The sequence below is a fragment of the Manis pentadactyla genome, chromosome 8 (assembly GCF_030020395.1).
Source record: "Manis pentadactyla isolate mManPen7 chromosome 8, mManPen7.hap1, whole genome shotgun sequence".
In the NCBI taxonomy this organism is placed as follows: domain Eukaryota; kingdom Metazoa; phylum Chordata; class Mammalia; order Pholidota; family Manidae; genus Manis; species Manis pentadactyla.
In genome coordinates this window covers 124,480,734-124,500,432 of record NC_080026.1, presented here as the reverse complement: position 1 = coordinate 124,500,432, position 19,699 = coordinate 124,480,734, and the positions used below count along the sequence as shown (strand labels likewise).

General features: G+C 48.1%; 2 protein-coding genes across 10 annotated transcripts in view; one reads left to right on the top strand and one right to left on the bottom strand.

Moving 5' to 3' along the window:
- NRAP (nebulin related anchoring protein) overlaps positions 1–7,723 on the top strand; it is a 66,756-nt gene extending 59,033 nt beyond the window's left edge. For all 9 annotated transcript variants that reach the window (XM_036898907.2, XM_036898908.2, XM_036898911.2 and 6 more), the window contains 5 exons: positions 851–955; positions 4,285–4,392; positions 5,668–5,979; positions 6,767–6,898; positions 7,463–7,723. In XM_036898907.2, coding sequence (XP_036754802.2) covers positions 851–955; positions 4,285–4,392; positions 5,668–5,979; positions 6,767–6,898; positions 7,463–7,567 — 762 coding nt within the window. In that variant the 3' untranslated portion in view covers positions 7,568–7,723. The remainder of the gene's footprint in view (positions 1–850; positions 956–4,284; positions 4,393–5,667; positions 5,980–6,766; positions 6,899–7,462) is intronic.
- Positions 7,724–7,971: 248 nt separating this feature from the next.
- The window catches only part of HABP2 (hyaluronan binding protein 2), a 31,623-nt gene continuing 19,895 nt past the window's right edge, over positions 7,972–19,699 (bottom strand). The window contains exons 4-13 of the mRNA XM_036898915.2: positions 19,241–19,348; positions 17,925–18,041; positions 17,106–17,225; positions 16,594–16,765; positions 15,340–15,437; positions 13,832–14,072; positions 12,632–12,774; positions 11,748–11,882; positions 10,253–10,398; positions 7,972–8,300 (exon numbers count right to left, since the gene is read on the bottom strand). Coding sequence (XP_036754810.2) covers positions 8,136–8,300; positions 10,253–10,398; positions 11,748–11,882; positions 12,632–12,774; positions 13,832–14,072; positions 15,340–15,437; positions 16,594–16,765; positions 17,106–17,225; positions 17,925–18,041; positions 19,241–19,348 — 1,445 coding nt within the window. The 3' untranslated portion in view covers positions 7,972–8,135. The remainder of the gene's footprint in view (positions 8,301–10,252; positions 10,399–11,747; positions 11,883–12,631; positions 12,775–13,831; positions 14,073–15,339; positions 15,438–16,593; positions 16,766–17,105; positions 17,226–17,924; positions 18,042–19,240; positions 19,349–19,699) is intronic.

The window sequence follows — 19,699 nt, the reverse complement described above, 5'->3', positions numbered from 1 at the left end:
AGGACAGCTATATGCAAAACTTCTTTCTGCTTTTACTCTAAGATTTATTCCAATTTCTTCTCTCCTGTATTTATTTCAAAGATTAGGAAGTTAAATATGTTTTTTCTCTGAAATTGTCAAGGGATTCGATTTCACACACACGTAACAAAGCTGGCCTATCCTTCCACAGAGTCCAAATGTTGTACTGACTCAGTCACATGTGCAAAGCCCAAATTGAATTTGGGGAAGAACCAGAATATTAAATCCTATATTTGCCTCTCTAAAAATAGATGAGATTCAATCACTTCCTAAAATTGTTTGCAATGCTCAGATCACTGCTCTAAAATAGCAACTAAGATTAAGCTTGAGTTTTAAAATTATATCTTCCTGGGACGCTGATGGACTTCCAAAACTTTAATTCTCTGAACACACATTAAGGCATTGTATGATAAAAAAGATGTGTTCGCTCTTGTGTCTTTTCATAATGTTAATGTTAAGCCGCAAAGGCGTGAAGGCATCTGGTTAGTAGTAAAAAGTTTGAACAACGGTCAATTGCAAAGACTCTGAAGTGTCCACTCACTTACACTGTTTGTAAAACACACATATGGCCAACCAGGATGTTGGTATGCTGCTCATCTGGAGCGGATCTTGATGAATTTTTTAAACAGGGTCTATTTTAAAACCAGCCAAGTCCACCTGACCCTGGGCACACGGGCCCCTCCATGAGTGCTTTTTGGCGGGGGGTGCTGTCCGTGTATAGGGCTGGGTTCTGCTCCCACGGTGGCACTTGGGTGGGAGGGGCAGCTTGCTTTTCACCTGCAGTTTCAGCAAGGACAGCTCTTTGTTTACTGTGAGCCTGTCTTACCCACAGCGCCTGTACAGGTTGGGGGATGCGGAATCCCTGCATAGATACACCCTGGTCCCTGACCACCCTGATTTCACCCGAGCCCGCCTCAACGCGCTGCATCTCAGCGATGTAAGTGAACCGGCAGGTCATGTGCTGTGTGCCTGATTTCTATGAAGTTATCTGTGCCCAGGCTGGATTTTATTTGTTTTTTTTTTTTTAAAAAGACAGTCTTAGGAAGGAGGACTTGGAACAGAAAGAACACTGGACTGAGAATGGGACAAACTGCATGTGCAACTTTGAGTCACTTTCCTTTCTGGGCCTCAGTTTCCTCAGCTGTGAAATGGGGATGAAGCTGAGCTAACTGACACCTGTGGTTCCTTCCAGCTCTACAATTCTGATTCTGGGCATGGCTCCAAAGAGCTCTGTCATCAGAGGCAAGGTCCCCTGGCCATGGCAGCTGTGGACCCCTGCTCTGTATGTTCCCTGCGCACCTCTCAGCTGTTCAGAGCAGCAGAACTTCGGAGATGGAGTGTTCCTCCTCGCTCCACAATTTGGAAAGACGCCGTGATTGTAGTGCATCGGGTCCGAAAGCAATCCGCTCCTTTGTGTATGAGGCTGTGGCCTCCAACACTTTAGTTTCCCTTGGATGTGTGCCCTTTGCGTGCATAACCAAGATGCTGTTTCCTAAACCCACGCTTGTTGTTAGCAGGGGTTGGAGGCCCCTGGTTGTAATAGAATAGGCAGCTGCTTGGCCAGCAAGGCTGTGATCCTGGGATAACAGGTAGCAAGGCGGCAGAATCAAAAGACGCTGTCAGATCAGAATAACACAGGCTGAGTGTGTCGGACCGGGGCAGCGTGGGGCCTCCCAGAGTCCGGCCATTCTTCCCTCCCTGGCCTGGCCATTGTGTCCTGGGGCTCCGTGCAGATCAACAGCTGCTACCGCTCACCCCAGAGGTGGCTGCCTTGCAGGGGTTGGCGAGAGGTGCCTTCTAGTTAGCGTGTGTATTAGTTTGTTGCATTTGTAAAGCCCTGTGGGATCCCATGCAGTGAATGCGATGGCGCTTTGTAAATATGAGTTATTATGACCATTTGATGCTTTTGAGGGATGCACGAGGGATAATTTTAGAACAGCAGCTCTGGTGGGCTGACCTCCATCTGGGGAAGCGGGGCCTCCCCCCCAGCAGAGCTCTGACAGAACATCCATCATGTTAGTGCTTCACGGATTGGGGAAGGCAGGGCCTCCATCTGAGGAATACTGGAGGCCCATAGCCCTGGACCCTGGGGTAAAACTGCCAGTCCACTGGGGGCCCAGCGTAAGGAGGACAGCCGCCCCAGGTTGGTGACAAAGCATCTTTCCTCTCACAAGTCTGTAGAGTCCAGGAGCTGAAATTAGCCACCAGGGCATGCGGATATGGAGAACTGATGAACCTCCTTTGAAAGAGCACTTCTTGGGGGGCGTGTAGAATACGCACAATTGGATCAAGTGCTCTGTGAGGAAGATGTGGAGGGAAAGTGACCTTTCTGGGCAAAGAAAGCCATTGAGATGTGTAAGGCAGCCGAAATAACTAAAAATCAAATGACTCTAATGTGTGAGGATGAGGACAAAACTGTGCCCACTGTGATAAAGAAGAGGAGCACCCCGGGTCCCAGATCAAAGAGCTGACGGAATCTAAAGACTCCCAGTGGCAAAGCAAAAAACCTCAACAGAATATAAAAACTCAGGGAGGAAGTGATGACAATCAAGCAAATAGTATACAGGGAGAAGTTACCAAGAGAAAGGGAGCCAGAGCCTTGGGAGAACCCCAATTTGGGCCATGTTCTCTAGGTGACCCTCAGTTGCAGAGACTTGGAAGCTGGGGTGCGTTGAACACCAAAGTGGGGGTGATACTGAAGTTTGCTGCCGTGTACAGTTGTTATCGAGCCTGGCTCTTTTGTGGGGAAGCGCTGACAGTCTCCTTTTCTAGGGAATGGGAAGGGTTTTGACTCCATTTGCTACTTGAATATTTGGGGGACTGCCAAATAGGATGCATCATGCTAAAGGGTTGGTTGATTATCTGAATGCTTCCCCCCTTCTGCATTGCTCAGTCCCACCTGCTAAACTCAGTGGTGACCCAGTTAGTCTAATTCCTTGGGCCTGTGTGTGACCCATCAGTTAGGTGAGTACCCCAGTGATTGCTGGCTCTGTGTTTTTTGCCCTTTGAACATAGGGGGTGTTTAGTATTTATCATGCTTTGTGGTGTTGGATGTTGGAGTCGGCGGTGAGACTGAAGGTGAAGGTGCTGACAGACAGCAGTACCTAAAAATGATGAGGTCCACCAAGTTTGGCGCAAGCTTTACATGGCCCCTTGCATTCCAGCCCACTTGTGGAGGGCGTGAGGCACTTTGCTTTTTATCTGCCATTCCTCCTTTGCTAAATCCCCCAGTCTCCTGTAGAAGAGAGCTTCAGCCTTGACCTCTGTTTCCAAGTGATAAAAATAAGGTTCTTAAGCCTCCCACCCCCCACCCCGCCCTGACCTGCTGGGGCTCCTGGAGTGAGTGAGCGACCGACCTGGTGTGGGGCTGTCACTTTGTCATCTGCTGGTGATGTGTTTCACCTGCTGTCTCCCTTCTCAGTGGCTGAATAAAGGACAGCCCTCCGCTGGGATCTCCAGATGGCTCCTTTCATGGTGCCATTCCCTTCTCTTAAAAAATAATATCAGCTCCATGAAAGCACGGGAGATTTTGATGCCTCTCTCGGTGCTGTGGGTCTACCTGAGGTCTAAGAGGATGTGATTACAGACTCCCAGAGGGTGTGTGAGAATGGCTTGAAAAGAGAAAAAAATGAAAGAGGAAGATGTGAAATACATGGGTCAGGAAGTCGGTCAGGTTCTTGGCAATCAGTTTAATTCAGGTGAAGGCTCTTCCTCACTGCAGGCACTGGGGGTGCACATGGGATGGGGCAGGCTTCAAAGTGGTGGTGTCACATGGCATCAGAGGTCGCTGAGGGACCCCTAGGAAGTCAATGCAGCTAATGAACACGCGGGTGCCAGGACCCAAAGAACAGCACATCCAGCATGTGGGAAGAAACAGGGTTCCCAAACTCTTGAGTTCTGGCATCTGTAAGCTACAAACTTGAGGCACAGAAAGTGAATTCCGAAACAGGAAGGAGTGGGGTGGGGTGTCTGATGATACCAATGGGATGTAGCCAATGAGCCAGACCCACTGGCCCCAAAACCCCCAAGAGGAGGGCCTCACGCTCATGTTGGGGGCTTAGAGCTGAAGCTCTCTGTGGTCAGCCCCACTAACCCCAGAGCCAGGGAGGTCCTTGGGATGGAGGTGGAGCCATGGGTTCTGCTGTTCTGGGCACCAGCAAGGCAGAGGGGATGCGCTTAGGAACTGCTCCCACTGAGAACCAGCTACGTGCCAGACATGGAGTGATTCACTGCCTGCTCACTCACTTTGTTGTGTTCCCCATCTAGAAAGTCTACAGAAACTCTTGGGAGCAGACCAGGGCTGGCGGCTATGACTTCCGGCTGGATGCCATCCCATTCCAGACTGCCCGGGCATCCCGGGAGATCGCCAGCGATGTAAGGCCTGCGGCTGTCTCTCTTTTCCTCTATCAGTGATGGGTTTTACTCTGGTTTTCCCAGTTCTGTTAAAAAGCAAACCACCGGGAGCCAAAACTGAACAAGTATTTCAAATGAAAGAACCTTATTTTCCAGAATCTTAGCCAGAAATTTGGAATTAAGGAGGGTTGTATTCCTACTCACTCTCTTCTAAGAGAGGCACTCTTAAAAACTGAGGTCTGAGTACCTAGAAGTTAATTAACTTGTGACTGATTGTTGATTTGCAACAGAAGGACTTCTCTTAGCTGAAGTGCAGTGTGATAGGGCAGAAAGAGTTTGGGCTTTTCTCCTGGATTGACTTGAGTTACATCCTGGCTCAGCCACTCTGGACTTGGTTCTGTGTTCCTGGGCAAGCTGCTTAATCCTCTGAACTCCAGCTTCTCCATCTGCGAAATAGGGATCAAATTCCTGTCTCATATGGTTGATATAGGAATGAAAACAAAGTAGTTTATGGTGTCATGCGAATAACAAGTGTTCGAAACATGACAGCCATTATTAACAAAGAGTAAGGCATCATTGACTAGATACAAAATCATTCATGAATAGCTTGGTACTGGTCCACATGAGGTAAGTACAGAAATCAAGAGCAAACACTTAGAAACATTTTTAGCAGTTAGATAGTGTGACACCAAGCATGTGACTCATGGACTCATCTCATTGAGCAGGGTGGAGACCAGTGTGTGTGTTATCAATCAGATGCATGTGGTGCTACTACATACTAATCAGGTGGTAGGACCACATGGTGGACTTCGAGACTGGAAATTTAAAAAGCGAAAGGAAATGAACCTGGTTCTTCACCTAGTTGGTCTCAGGACCACTGGACTGGGTCCCTGAAGGCTGGAAAGAATCAGAGGAAGAGTAGCTGCCAAGAGAGTGAGTGTACTTCTCTTCCTGCCAGATTGTTCATTGTAGCAGCAACAGTACCAGTGCCCACTCACTGCTCAGTAACCTTGAACCTGTGTCAGATATGAAGCTTTGCACTGAATCCTCTCACTATCCCATGGGGTGGAGGTTCATTCTCACATTTTATCAGGTGGGGAAACTGGGGTTCAGAGAGACTCAGTAACTGGCCCAAGGCCACACAGCTAAATAGCAGAGGGAGGTGCAGGTCCCAGGTCTACTTGAACCCAAACCTGTGCCCTTACGTTACTGTTGAGCTTCTTGCTGATAATCCTGTGGGCTGGCCCTGGAGAGGAGGTGGGTGCCCACGAGCCTCTCTGCTCCTCTGACCTGCAGTTTCGGTACAAAGAGGCCTTCCTGCGGGACCGGGGCCTGCAGATCGGGTACCGCACTGTGGATGACGACCCAAGGATGAAGCATTTCCTCAGTGTCGGCAAGCTCCAGAGTGACAATGAGTACAGGAAGGACTTCGCCAAGAGTCGGTCCCAGTTCCACAGCCGCCCAGACCAGCCTGGCTTCCTCCACGCCAAGAGGAGCCAGCAGCTGGCCAGCGACGTGTGCTACCGGCAGCGCCTGCCCCAGCCCACCTGTGACCCGGAGCAGCTGGGCCTGAAGCACGCACGGAAGGCCCACCAGCTGCAGAGTGATGTGAGTTGCCCCTGTCCACCTGGCCACAGGCCTTCCTCTGGTGCCCCATCATAAGAGAAGGCAATCCCACATTCCACATACCTTCTGGAAGAGCTGGACTGAGTAGAAGCCAGGAGACCTGACACTGTAGTGCCAGAAGGAGTAACAGTAATTGCAGCTTATTGAGTCCTTCCCATGGGCCTGATGCTTTGCAAGCACTGCCGTGTAGCTCTCGTGACTGCCCCACATTACAGAGGAGGAACCTGAGGCTCAGGGTAGGTACTGCTCAGTACTACTAGGGTGTATTATTACTCAGGTTAAGTAACTACTCAAGATCACTCAGCAAATACGGGGCAGACTGGGGCTATGAACCCCGTTCGGTTCATGTGAGAGCCCAAGCTCTTGACTGCTGTGCCAAACTGTTGCCATGGGTCTTAGTAGTCACCTCCCCCAGTCCTTGCATTTCCTCTGGGAGGGAACCGAAGCCCAGAGAAGGGAAATTACTTCCCTAAGGCCACAGAGCAAGTTCAGGTTGGAGCACGGACTTGAACCAGGTCTCCCTGCCCTCCGCCCCCCCTGCAGCTTCCATCACTGGAAGAGAAAGATGCAGGAAACAGTGCTATTCTGGCCAGCTCACGGCACACTGAGTCCTCAGTGCCGGGGAGCTGCTGCTTAAGATGCTTGCCCCCCTTGCTTTACTGACAGCATATTCTCCATCACATGGCAGCCTTTTGAAGCCTATCCCCTCTGTGGTCAAACCACCCCAAGCCCTGCTGATGTATTCCTCTGGTTTCCCTCCTTCCCCAAGGTCAAGTACAAATCAGACCTGAACCTGACCAGAGGTATTGGTTGGACACCTCCTGGGTCCTACAAAGTGGAAATGGCTCGGCGGGCTGCAGAACTGGCCCACAGGAGGGGCCTGGGCCTCCAGGGTGCTTATGTGAGTAGAAGCTACAAACCCGCCCCAGCTTGCAAGGCTGTGAGGAAAGGCAAACTCAACTGTTTCTTTTCAAACTTTATTTTTGGCCAAAGGTCAGCTAGCTCTAAAGAAGTGTGAAATGCAGTGCCTAATTCCATGGGTCTGAGGTGACCAGGCAGTTGATACCTGGGTTAAATTCCTGCAGGGTTTTCTCTGAAGTCACAGCTATTAGCTCTGCAGAGACAAACCCACTGGGCCCGTGTGAGTCCCAGGCCCCAGCAGCCCAGGCCGTGCTGACTGCTCACGTGTTACATTTGTGGAAAGGGTCAGGGACTTGCTGGCAGCAACAGTCTGGGTTTTGAACCCTACTTTGTTCAGAAGAGAGGCATCGTGTCTAAATGAGAGATGGGCTTTGCTTCTTTCTCCTTCTTGCCTTGAGGATCCTTTTTCTTGGGGCAGGTGAAGTGGGGGAGAAGGAAGGGGAAGGTGAACATTTAAATGTTTCCAGGGCTTCCTAGACAGCATACCCTGTGGGAGCAGGGTGGGAGCTTCATTTTAACACAGGAAGGTGTTTGATTTCTGCAGGGGGGGCCAGAAGCTGTGGAGACTGAAGATAATCAGAGGGGGGATGTGAACCCAGATGCCACTGAGATTCTGCATTTCAAAAGGAGGAAGGCTGTGCCATTGTGAGTGAGCGTTGTCTACCCAGGATTCTTGGGAGAGGACCTGGAAAGGAAATTGGTGCACCAGAGACACATTTAGATGGCTTCTGTTTGGGCGAGCTGTAAAAATAGCACACCAGCCCATTCCCTGATCTGCCTTTATTAAAATAGTGACTCTCTGAAAGCAGTTGTAGTTTGCATCCTCTGTCTGATACCTGGAAGTGGATGGCTGGTCCTGTTGTGTACCCTGAGTGTTTGACATGAGGAATAAAGATGTAAATGTGACTCCCACCAATGCTGGGTGTTCCTAAATCCTGCATTTGCAAGTGTCCGAGGTGGAGGCACTCTGTGAACACTGATTTTCTAGAAGGTACAGTTGTTCGAAGGGAAGCAAACATAATGTGTCTCAGGTTGATTCTCTCATTTCTCGAGTTACCCAGGAGGCACCCTGATGAGATGCTGGAAGCGCTGGTCCAGGACACCCCAGGCTGGGCAGCGTTTGCCTATGCGCGGACAATTCACGTCAGGCTTCCTGGCGGTTCCGGGGGGATCCATCGCTGCCGTGAGGAGGGTGGGCCTGAGGTTCGGAAGATGCCTTAGAAACCAGCCTCCCTTTGGATGGTGGCTTTGATCCAATTCAGGAATCTTGTGACTTGGGTGTAGACCCCAGGCTTCTTCCCACATTCCAGGCCCCAGCTCACTATCCCGTAGACATAGTGGGTGCCGTCCCTCTCACAGGTCAGAGGGCCCCCAGAGTCACCCTGAGGGAAAAAGACACAAGTTCAGCTTTGTGAATCAGAAAACATTCAGGGGCAACCCCACCTTCCATGAGGGGACGCCAGGGGGCGGCGGGGGGCGATGCTGGCCAGCCACCTGGGCCTCGGCTTCTCCCATTGTGAACTGTGGTGAGCAAAAGAAGCCCCACCCCCTCCCCGGGTTCTTGTGAGGATTGGTGTTTGTAAAGTACACAGAACACTGTGTGGTTCATGTTAAGCCCCCGGTTAGCTGGGGAGGAGGAGGATGGTGAGGAGAGCAGTTAGGACCATAGCTTACCTACTACAGCGGATAGGATTTTCAGTGAATTACCTCTTTTAATCTCAGCCACAACTTTATGACCCTGTGGAGATGCTATTTCTGTTTTTATATATTAGGCACCTGAGATTGGAGAATTATTTTGGTGCAGTGGACTGGATGTTTGTGTCTCCCAAATTCATGTGTTGAAGCTTAGTCCCCAGTGTGATGGTGTTAGAAAGTGAGGCCTTTGGTGGGTGATTAGGTCACGAGGCTGCAGACTTCCTGCATGCGATTAGTGCCCTTGTAAAAGGGACGCCAGAGAGCAGCTCTCTCTTTGCACCATAGGAGAAGGTGAAGCTTTCAGTCTGCAACTCACCAGAACCCAACCGTGCTTGCACCCTGATCTCAGACCTCCAGCTTCCAGAACTCTGAGAAGTTCCTATTGTTTAAGCCTCTCGGTCTATGGTGATTTATGATAGCAGTGCAAACTAACTAAGCCATTCAGTGGTGGGTAAATTCACACAGTAAGTGATGGAACCAGGTTTCAAATCCAGAGTGTCTGTTTCTAAAGCCTTGAGGTATCTAAGGAAGGAACAATCTGTTTTCTTTCTCATCTTTCAGATCAGGGCAGATCACACCCATCTGCCCACGCCTCTCCTTTGGGTAGGTGGATATCTGCACCCTCTTGGGAAGGGACAGAGGATCGCAGTAGAACCACAAACCCACAGGGAGAGTGAGCAGGATTTCCCGTCCCAAGTGGATTCAAGGCTGGCGGATCACTGCTGTCTCTGAAAGGAGGAGCTATAGGGGTTTGAATGCATCTGTTCTAGGGTTTCTAGTGCAATTGGGTGGTTTATGAGGACAACAGGCAGAAAATTCTAAATTTAGGTGTTCCTGAGTCTGGAAGGACATTTCCTGTGTGATGTGACCCCCCACAGAGAGGGGGACTATGGGGAGTAGGCTTTGACATGGGCCAAGAGCCTGAGGTCGCCTCAGCACAGCAGATGGGCTCACCACCATCTCCCGCTCCAGCAGCCGCTGAGTCACCACAGGCCTCACTAGCCTGGGGTCCCAAGTCCTAGACTGGGGGTATGTGAGGCTCTAGGTTGGCTGTGACCACAGAGGAGCCACTTAGACACTTTAGTTTCCTAGGTCTAAATCATTCTCTCTGTCTTTCTCTCTCATACACAAGCCCATTTAAATCCTAACGATCAGTTAATATTATTGCAAATTCTCTGGGCTTCTCCCCTCTTCTACCCACTGGTCTTTTGGAAGTTTCCCTGCTTGTTGGGATTTGCAGACCTGGTGCCCAGCACTAAGGCCAGAAGCACCGTCTTCATACTTAAACACAGTGGAGCAAGTTCCTGCTCTGCCACTTACCATCCAGGGGCTATGGGCCAAGATGATCTCTCTAAGCCTCTGTACAATGGAGGTGATGGCATTTCCCTTCACCAGAGTGTCATGAGAATTAAATAAGATAGTACTACAGGCGAAGTGACACCATGGTTATAGCGCTGAGTTATCCTGGGTTGATGTGATCCAGATTTGCCGGAGAACAGACATGCCCACCTGTGCCTTAGCTTTATGACAGGTAACCTTCTGAAGCACCTCCCATCCCAGGACTCTATAAGGGGCCTCTGTGCCCAAGTATAAGTCCTGCCAGCCTCTCCTTCTCCAAGTGCCATTAGGAGTGTCTGACCTGGCAGGAGTCTTGCCCAGGCTTCTGAAGGTTTCCAGCACAAATCATGCTGTCATCAATCATGTGGTCATAGAGTCGTCGGGAGTTGCACACGCCGTTGGTGATCAGCTTGACTTTGGCATCCAGGAGCTGGCGGGACCCTTCCCCTGTGGGGTACAGAAAAGAGGTCTCCACTGTAAGGACCAGAGTGGCACATAGACAGCCAGATGCCAGCAGTGGTAAGAAGAGGGCCACGAACTCTGAGCTTAGGGAGAGTTTTTCTGGGAGATGGGTGGAGAAGCCTCATCTTTCAAGGCTGGGGGCTCCTTGCCTTCAGCCTTCACCGTGGTTTGCAGATCTTGGTGCTGTGCCTGTCTCAATCAGCAGAATCATTTATTCCCTCCTCTGCCTCCTCAACTAGAGCGTGAGGTCAGGAGGGTAGTGATGGTGTCCTAAACCCTTTTGCAATTTCCCATGCCTGGTAGAAGGCTGGCACAGAGTGGATTCTTCATGATGGTCCCTCCAGCTCCTGGACGCCACGTCATCTACATAACGTGCGTCCTGGAGAAGACATTCCCTCCCTTAAAGAGCCACTATTCTGCTCAATCTGCTGTGGTCAACAGGGTGATGTTGAATGTTTTGGCTGGACTGCAACGAAGACAACAAGAAGGGTTTTCCGGTTAACCTGAATCCAGGTAACCAGAAATCTTTTCCCAAAAGCTTCTTACAAATTTGTGTATTACATTGCACCTTCTTCATGAAAACAGGCCTATTTAATGTGATTCTTGCTTTCCATGATTAAGGACAGGATTTCAAGGGAAGAGAAATATATTTTGAGTATTTGAGAAAGACATGAAATACACCTCTGACTTTTGTACACTAGAGGAAATATATAAGCTCACCATGAGGAAAGTACTGTGAGGAAAGTAACCCTTTGGTTATTTTTTTTAGCTAAGACCATATCCTAGAGACAAACCACAATCTTGATTTAACCACATTTTATAGGACACTACTATGAGGAGAGCGCCCCCCTGCAAAGCCTTTTGGGGGATACAAAGGTGAATGAGACCGAACCCCAGGGCCTGACTTAATAATGAATATCTCTATAGCATTCTATCATCTCCTATTATTATGATTCCAAACCAGGGAGGTAAGTGTCTTTACTGAGAAACTAAATCTCAGCTGGCCAAGTGACTCTAACACAAAACTGACTCCAAAATCCACTTTCTTTTCCATCTACCTAGGGAAGGAGAAAGGTTTCCATGGTTAAAGGATCAATGATTGACGAAAGTAGAGGATCTAGGGGTAGGGGCCTGGGACAGGGATATCAGAGAAGACTCCTTGGAGGTGATGAGGTTAAACTAGAACTTGAAGGACGAGGCAATGTCTTTCTTTTGAGAATACATTTTTGAATATAACACTGATTTCAAGTTCAGAAAGGCAGTCAAGTTGAACCCTTTCTTTTCAGGTTGATGTGACTCACGTGAGTCTTGGGAGACTGGATGGCCAGACTCACCTGTCTCCGTAACACCCCAGCCAGAGATGTGACACTCAGTCCCAGAGGGCAACGGGTCATCAGGCAAACACACAGTCTTCACGTACTTGGTTTCCACAGCACAGTGACCATCCACTGGCTGTAGCTTGAGCAGAGCTGGGCAGAGAGAGAGGGGGGACATGAGTAATGATCTGTCTGTCAGAGAAGCGTCAGCTTCAACTTGACAGGAGGTGGTCATAGCAAAGCCCGACTGGGGGATTTTGTCTAAAAACTTTCTTCCTCAGTTATTTCATTCTTTTAAATTCCACCTGGGGAGAAGTACCATTTCAGACTGAGAATAATAATAGGAAACAATAGTTGAGTTTGAGATCATTTCCAATCCATCCTGTAAAAATAGGCTTTAAGAGGGTAAAGATAAATATTGAAGGAGACAGAGTGAAAAGTTCCATGAATGCAGAAATAAGTGCAGAACTGAGTGTCAAGAACACCATTGACTGGGTACCTGAGCACCTTGCAGGTGCCAGCCGTGCATGGGGACACAGGCGTATCATGTCACTTAACACGTAGGAAGCTGAGAGCTATGCAATAGTGTCCCATTGTATAGAACAGGGACCTGCAGTATAGAGAGGTGAGGCCAGCTGGTAAGCAGGGCAGCTGGACTCCTTCCATGACACAACATTCTTGGTACCTCTTCCCCTCAATTTAAGAGCTTGTGCACATTTATCCATACACCAGCACACACCTTTAAAAACCAAAAAGCTTTGGAATCAATTCTCTACCTTTTAGGATCTATGAAGGACCAAAAAGCAGAGAGCACCTTCTAGAACTAAACCTCAGCTTTCCATCAGTAGAGAAGTCCACCCAGAACAAGACCCACGGGAGATCCACGACAGAAAAGAACTTGCCAATATCATTGTGGGGAATCTCATCTCTTTCATTGTAGTTGCTGTATTTGAATATCTTCTCCACCCCGAAGCTCTGCTCATGGAATTCTGTCTTCTTCAGGTCCTGGTCCCCTAAAACCACTTTCAGATGATTGGCTTTTATGCTACAAGGCAAAGTAGGATGGTCAGGAAAGAGGCCTGGCACTTGAAGGACTGGAGCTAAGCTCTGGCTCTGTTTCTGGTGAGCTGTGTCTCCTTTGAGAAATGATCTTTCTGCAGCCTCTGCCTCAGCATCACAGAACTCTGGTCCAAATAAGATATGTGAAGAAACTGCTTTGTTAATGGAACAGTCTCCAGATATTAGCTGTAACTTGCATTCTGTATTTCCTGAGGGACCTCCCATTCTCCCTGGTCTTCACTAACGAGCAGCGAACTAACATCTTGATCAAATATCCTTGGTAGATGGTAACATTTGCATGCTTTACCTCTCTTGAGGAGCACCTCCTAGAATTCTAGAGGAAATTGTTTAATAACAAGGTGAACTAGAAGAACTTCAAGCCCACCACCATGGGACCAGCCCTGACCATGAACTTAGGAACTTTGGGACTGTGGTGATACGCAGACTCTCAGAGGGTGCTGCTTCTCTAAGGCACGTGGGGTTTGTGACTGAAGACAACTGACCCACGAGGCTCATGGGTGATGGCATCAGTAGGGAGCTTGTTATTTTTCTCCAGGGAAGGACTGGAGAGGTTAAGGAAACAACTAGATCTGGGTTCAGATCCCTCTTGCTCACGTACTTTCTACATGCCTGTAGGCACGGTGCTAACTTTCCCATGACTCAAGGTCCTCGTTTACGAAATGAGAATAACTATCAACCCTCTCATCGCACAAATATTTACTGGGAACTTGCTCCATATGAAGATCTGTGCTAGGCACTGGGTATGCTACAATTAATAAAAGATAAAAATCCCTGTTTGCCCTCATCTTGTCTTCCAGGAGAAAGTTCTGAGATTAACTGTCATATACATTTACTGCACATGGTAAGCATTCTAGGCACAGTTGCTCTTCTCCATCTGGTTTTGAGGAGCCATTCTTTGTCCTTGAACTAGATCAGATGATCTAATCCTGCCTGAATCACCAACATATGCTCAGATGGGAAGGGTAGAACACTCGACCCATAGACTCGAGTCATCCCGGCCTCTGCTTCCAGCAGGCACCTACTCAGTGCAGTGGGCGGCAGTAAGCACCCAGCAGGGGCGGATCAGTGCCCCCCCACAGTAGTGGCCCTGGGGCATGGAAATGGCCAATGGCAACGAGGTCTGCAAGGACGCCTGCCATGGGTGCTTGCCCGCCGTGCTCTTGAAGCCTCCGTAGATCCTCTTGACCTTCCTCTCTGCTGTTTCAGTCCTCCCGCAAGAGTCAAACCCTGGAAGATTGGTCAGGGGCTCTGTGTGCGCAGTGTCTGTAGGACGCAAGAAGGACAGATCATGCTAATCACCCTCCCTTCGGGTCCTCAGAAGGACCTTGTCAGAGGTATGGCTCAGTACAGCAGCTTAGTTAGAGAGATTAGACTGGTGCATACAGGGTGGGCACGTACTAGGTGCACAATTAATATCTGTTGACTACATTGATTAATATAAAGCAAGGCTATAGAATTATCTATAGAAAAGGTTGCCTTTTCCTTATTTTGACATGTATACATACACAAAAAATGTGTGTATGTATATATATATATAATATAAATATATATATTCATATATATTTAGTAATATATAAAAACAATTTATAATATATATTGTAAATACATATTTTATATTATATATATTAGATTAAAATATATATAATATAAAAAATATATAAAATATAAAAAATATATATATAAATATATGATTCATCATTCATTAAGTACTTAGCTATTCATTAATGTACACTTTTATTTGGAGGCTTTTTCTGTGTCTAGGGGAAGATATCCAGAAGAAATAGAGTGGAGAGGATAAGACATTCGCACAGACGGCTGTCACACAAAGGAGGGTGTGATAAGTATAGGATGGTGGTGCCCATTCTACCCATGGGGTTTGTAAGGAGGGAGAGATAACACTTCACTTGGTAGATCACTGAGGACTCCCTGGGGGAGGGGCTACTTAAGTTGGTTCTCAAAGAATGGTTGGCTATAGGTAGGAGTAGATATGGAATGGAGTATTTTAGACAGAAGTGACTATAAGAGCAAAGGCACAGAATGAAAACTGTCAAGAGGGGTAATCCCACCGATTGGGGTGGGAGGGTACATTGTTCCACACCTGGGTAGGGAGGTGGGCCAGGGCAGCTCAGCAGGAAGACTGTGAGGCTGGAAAATTCAGTTCCTGCTGCATCCTGAGAGACTATGGAGGCCCAGCCAGTGTTCAATGACCATTGTGCACTGACGGTCCTCGCACAGTGTCTGGCACACAGCAAGCAATTGGTAAATGTGTACTGCATGCACTGACTAGGAGTCAGGAAACATGAGGGTACACTTGGAAAACTGGCCTGAGTGTACAAAGGTATCCGAGCTTCTGGGAATCTGGGAATCTGGGAATCTGAGCCTGGCATCTGGGAAGGGAGAAGAGGACTGGGTGGCTGGGTTGCCTCTGGGATCACAATTGTTAAGGCAGATGGGTAGACAGGGTGAGAGAGGGGGTATCTATGGAGGCGACCTCCCCACTACCAGGACCTCTACACAGCCACGGTCTTACCTAGGGCTGAGCAGGCTGAGACATCACAGTACTCCCATTTCACCTTTGAATTGTTTACTTTAATGAAACACCAGGGCCTTTTGTCTCCATCTGGGTTTCTAAAATAAAAATAAATAAATAATGCAGGGTCAAGGCTTTGTGAACCAGCTGGATCTCATTGAAGACCTTTGGGTAAGAGGGTACCAAGTCCTTCATCCCCTCCGGGACTACATTCCATTCCATTCCTCCGACAAGCTAGCAAACGCCGGCGTGTAAGGGTGGTCGTAGCATTTTGATAAAACTTTAATTTCCAGAAGCGAATCCCAATGGCCAGGAAGTAGCTCACAGCCTTGCGCTAGTCCATGGGGCATATCAAACCGCAGAAAAAGAAACGAGATCCCTGCTGGAGATCCTTCTTTGTCAGGAAAGTGGAATAGCCACCGAAGCATGGTGAGAGGAGGGCTTCTCTGCCCACGCCTCCAAGCCCCAGCATGGGAATTCTCTGAGGAAGGCTGCCCCAGGGGCTGCCCTGCAGACAGCTCCGTGGAGAGAACAGCCCTAACTGGTGATTTGTGCAAGGAAAATCCTCTTGCTCCATGGGACCAGTTTAAAGCCATACAAAAAACCGTTGCCCCTTACATGCAGATCACATACGTCTTTGGCCTGTGTTAGACAATGAGCAGTAGAAGGAAACCATCAGAACGGTCAGCATGAGGAAGAAGGCAGCTACTCATCACCAGGGACTGAAATGGCATTATCCTTACTTGGGACAACCTGAACATCCTGTGGCAGAGACGTTAATACTCACCAGACAGTCCATTTTCACCTCTATATTTTTCCCTTTAAGTTATGTGCGACTAGGCAACTATTTCTGGCTAATGAAATATGTGTGCAGAGATGATGTGTGACTTCCAGGTTGAGGTAGTAAAAAACCCATGTTATATTTTCCAGTCTCTCTTTGCCTTTCCTGGGTATTTGAGTAACTTTGTGGAGCTAATCTCCCACCCTTATCCCCAGATGACACAAGTAGCCTTAATGAGAAATAAACATTGATGCATTCAAGTCCCTGGGATTTGGGAGTTGTTTGTTGTAGCAATACAGCCTAGCCTATCCTGAGTAGGAGAATCTTCCTGGAAAAAAAAAATGTTGATGAGTTTCAGTGTTCTGTTCCAAAATTTTAGGCTGGCCCAGGAAAGCTAGGAGCAGGGGAAAGGGGCAAACAAAGCCTTACGCTGACAAATGGCCAAGACTGAGCATAAGGAAGGCAAGTTTTACCTGCAGAAGTTGTGCTCTGCAATCCCATGGGCCTCAGCATCCTCCATAAACGTGTTGTAATTCTTCTGCAGGAGGAGGTGGGAATTCCAGGGAAGGCACGAGTGCTGATTGACCGTCCTACTTACTTTCCCTCGGTAGGAGTAGCCATCACCAACATAGCAGTCATCAGGACCTCGGAGAAAGCAGGCAGGGACGTGAGAACTGGGAGCAGCTGGCATGCTGCTCCGGAAAAGGACTTGGCAGATGCATCAAGTGGAAAGAGGATTGGGCCTGAATAGTGATCACCCTGAGATTTCACCCCAATGTCTCAGAAAGAAGGCAGCTTGAATGTTCTGCATTCAACCCAGTCTGAGACACTGGGGTTATTCTGTTAGGTTGGAGGGCCGAGGCAATAGTAGTTTGGGAATCTTGACTTGAACCCCATTCTGGCAGCAAAACCCAAACAGGAAAGGATTCCAGGGCCCTAACTCGTGTCCCTGAGCTTCTGATGAAGTGGTGATAAGGAACCATACCTATTTCACAGAATCTCCCCTTGAACTGGTTGGGGCAGGTGCAGGAAAATTTGGATCTCCGCCTATGCCGGGAGCAGGTGCCACCATTCTGGCAGGGATTTGGCCGGCACACAGGAGCCGCTGTGAACACAGAAAGTGGGGCCAGAGAGGAGTTGCATCTGAATTGATGAGATGTTGGCATTCTTCTTGTGGCCATCATTTCACAAAAGATGAGTCACCAAAGGGAAAAGACAGACCCATTGACACTCTAGTAAATGTATGCATGAAACTTAAGAACATAAACAAACATGGATGAAGCATATGATTGGTTTTATGCAAAAAAAAAGCATGTGAATAGATGGATCATTCAGTAAGAAATAACAAGAGGCATACACTGAGCAGGAATTTGGGGCCTAATCTGAGCTAGGTTGAAACTTGGCTCTGCCTCTTGATGGCTGTGTGACTGTGAGCAAGTTAGTTAACCTCTCTGAACTTCACTTTCTTCATCTGTAAAACAGCGCTCTTGGGAGAATGTGAAAAACACAGAAATCTCCAGGGATAATGCCTGACTCATAGCAGTGACTAAATATAGACTTTTTCCTTTACCTGGCCCATTCCAGGAACAGACCAGGGCTGCTTCCTGGAGGAAGTAAGTTTCGAGATTCTTTCTGGATAGGAAGGGACACAGATTGGTCAATTCTCATGGCCTCTCCAGGAATGATGAATCCTAAAAAGTCTTAGTTAAAAGGGCTACCTTGGATGCCATTAAACCATTGGCTGTCTCTGAACTCCCAAACAGGGTAGAGAAAGCCTAGCATAGAAGGGGCCTCCGGCACTTACCGGTGGAGCAGTGTGGACCCCTGTAAGGGTGTTTACAGGCACAGCGATAGTAGGGAGGACTCTGAGTAATGACACATTCACCCGGGCCACATGGATTGTTCTTGCACTTGTTTTGCACTGTAGGAGAACCATAGAGAAGTAGGGCCAAAGTATAGGACATTATTTGGGGCACATTTTACTTATAGGGATACCTGTACAGTATAATGTTTGAGGGACGGGGTGGCACTCATAGAACACGTGCCCTTGTCCATGGTCCTGAAACAACATGCTACTCCCAGACAAGGTCTTTCTCTTATCCTTGGTTCATGGATGATTGCTTCCCAGTTCCTTCCCGTGCTCATAGTCTTTATTATTCTATCTTTATAAAAACCCTGGTAATTTTTACACCTTCAACAAAAAAAAAGAGCTGTGATTCGAGTTTCTCCACTTTATAGCTGATTTTATATGCTGTCTACAGTTTTGTCATTCTTGTGAAAAGTTGAGGGATGAACCCTAATACTGTTTATACCTGATATCCCAAACCATCCTGAAGCATTTGTAAAAGGATTCGTAGGATTGAAAACGGGAGGAATAAATGAAGAAGGAACAGAGGAAAGAAGTCAATCATAAAAATGCTATAAAAAGACCTGCATTGCCTCCCCAACCCCAGTTAGATGGTTGCTAGAGGAACAGAATCTGGGTTCTCTCTAGGGGTGCAATTAGCCCACAAGAGTTCTGTTCCCAACACCTAACCACATAGCCTCATGTTAGGTCCACAAGAGGTCACTAAATGTAGACACTATTTTATCAGAGTCTCCGTGAGTGAAGATGGCAGGAAGAAAGAGTTTGGAGCAGGAGTCAGGCACCAGGGCTCCAATTTCTGCTCTTCTTCTAGAGCTGTGTGGCTGTGAGCAAGTCCCTTGTACTCTCTGGGTTCCCTTTCTCTAACTGGATTGGGCCCATGTGCCCTGAGATCCTCCCACTCTCCCACCTAGGAACATTTCTCTGTTGTAGTTATTCTAAACACTCCTCTCAACAACAACAAATAATCCTGAATTTAGGATACATTTTGGTCAGAGCCCAGCTCCTATCTCCTCTTGGCTTCAATGTTCTCATCTGTAGACTGTGCATACTAATCCTATTTAGCATGCAGGGGTGAGGATACAGGGAGATGCTGTTTATGTCCAAGCTGAGGAATCCATTAGGCATGACACAAAGTGTGTGGCTATGTCCTTTCCGTGGGCTCACTCAGCCCCTCTTTACCTCCTGGAGCTGGAGGAGGACCTGCCTCTTGTTCAGCTCTGAGGGAAGAGTGAGTCTGGTGAAGATGCACTCACCATTCTGACACCTTTTTCCAGAGAATGGGGATGGGCAGCTGCACGTGAAGGTGTCCCCGCTGACAAGGCAGCCTCCACCATGTTCACAGGGGTTGGACAGGCATGGGTCTATGACACGTGGGTAGAAGTCAACATTTGCAATGAACTGCAGGTGAGAAAGCCCCCAACTTGCTCATCAAATTTCAGTCTTTTGAAAGACCATTTTTCAAAGCTAGATGGTTTATGCTTAATATCCCAATCCCAGATCATCCTGAAACATTCATTAAAGGACTTGTAAGATTGAGAATGGAAGGAATAAATGAAGAGGGCACAGAGGAAAGAAGTCAATCATAAAACCCTATAAAAAGACCTTCCCTTCCTCCCTGATCCCAGCCAGATGATTGAGGGTGACGAGAGGGTAACTGCATAGCCAGTGACTGGGGATGGGGGAAACACACATTGCCCCTAGAGAGCAAGGAA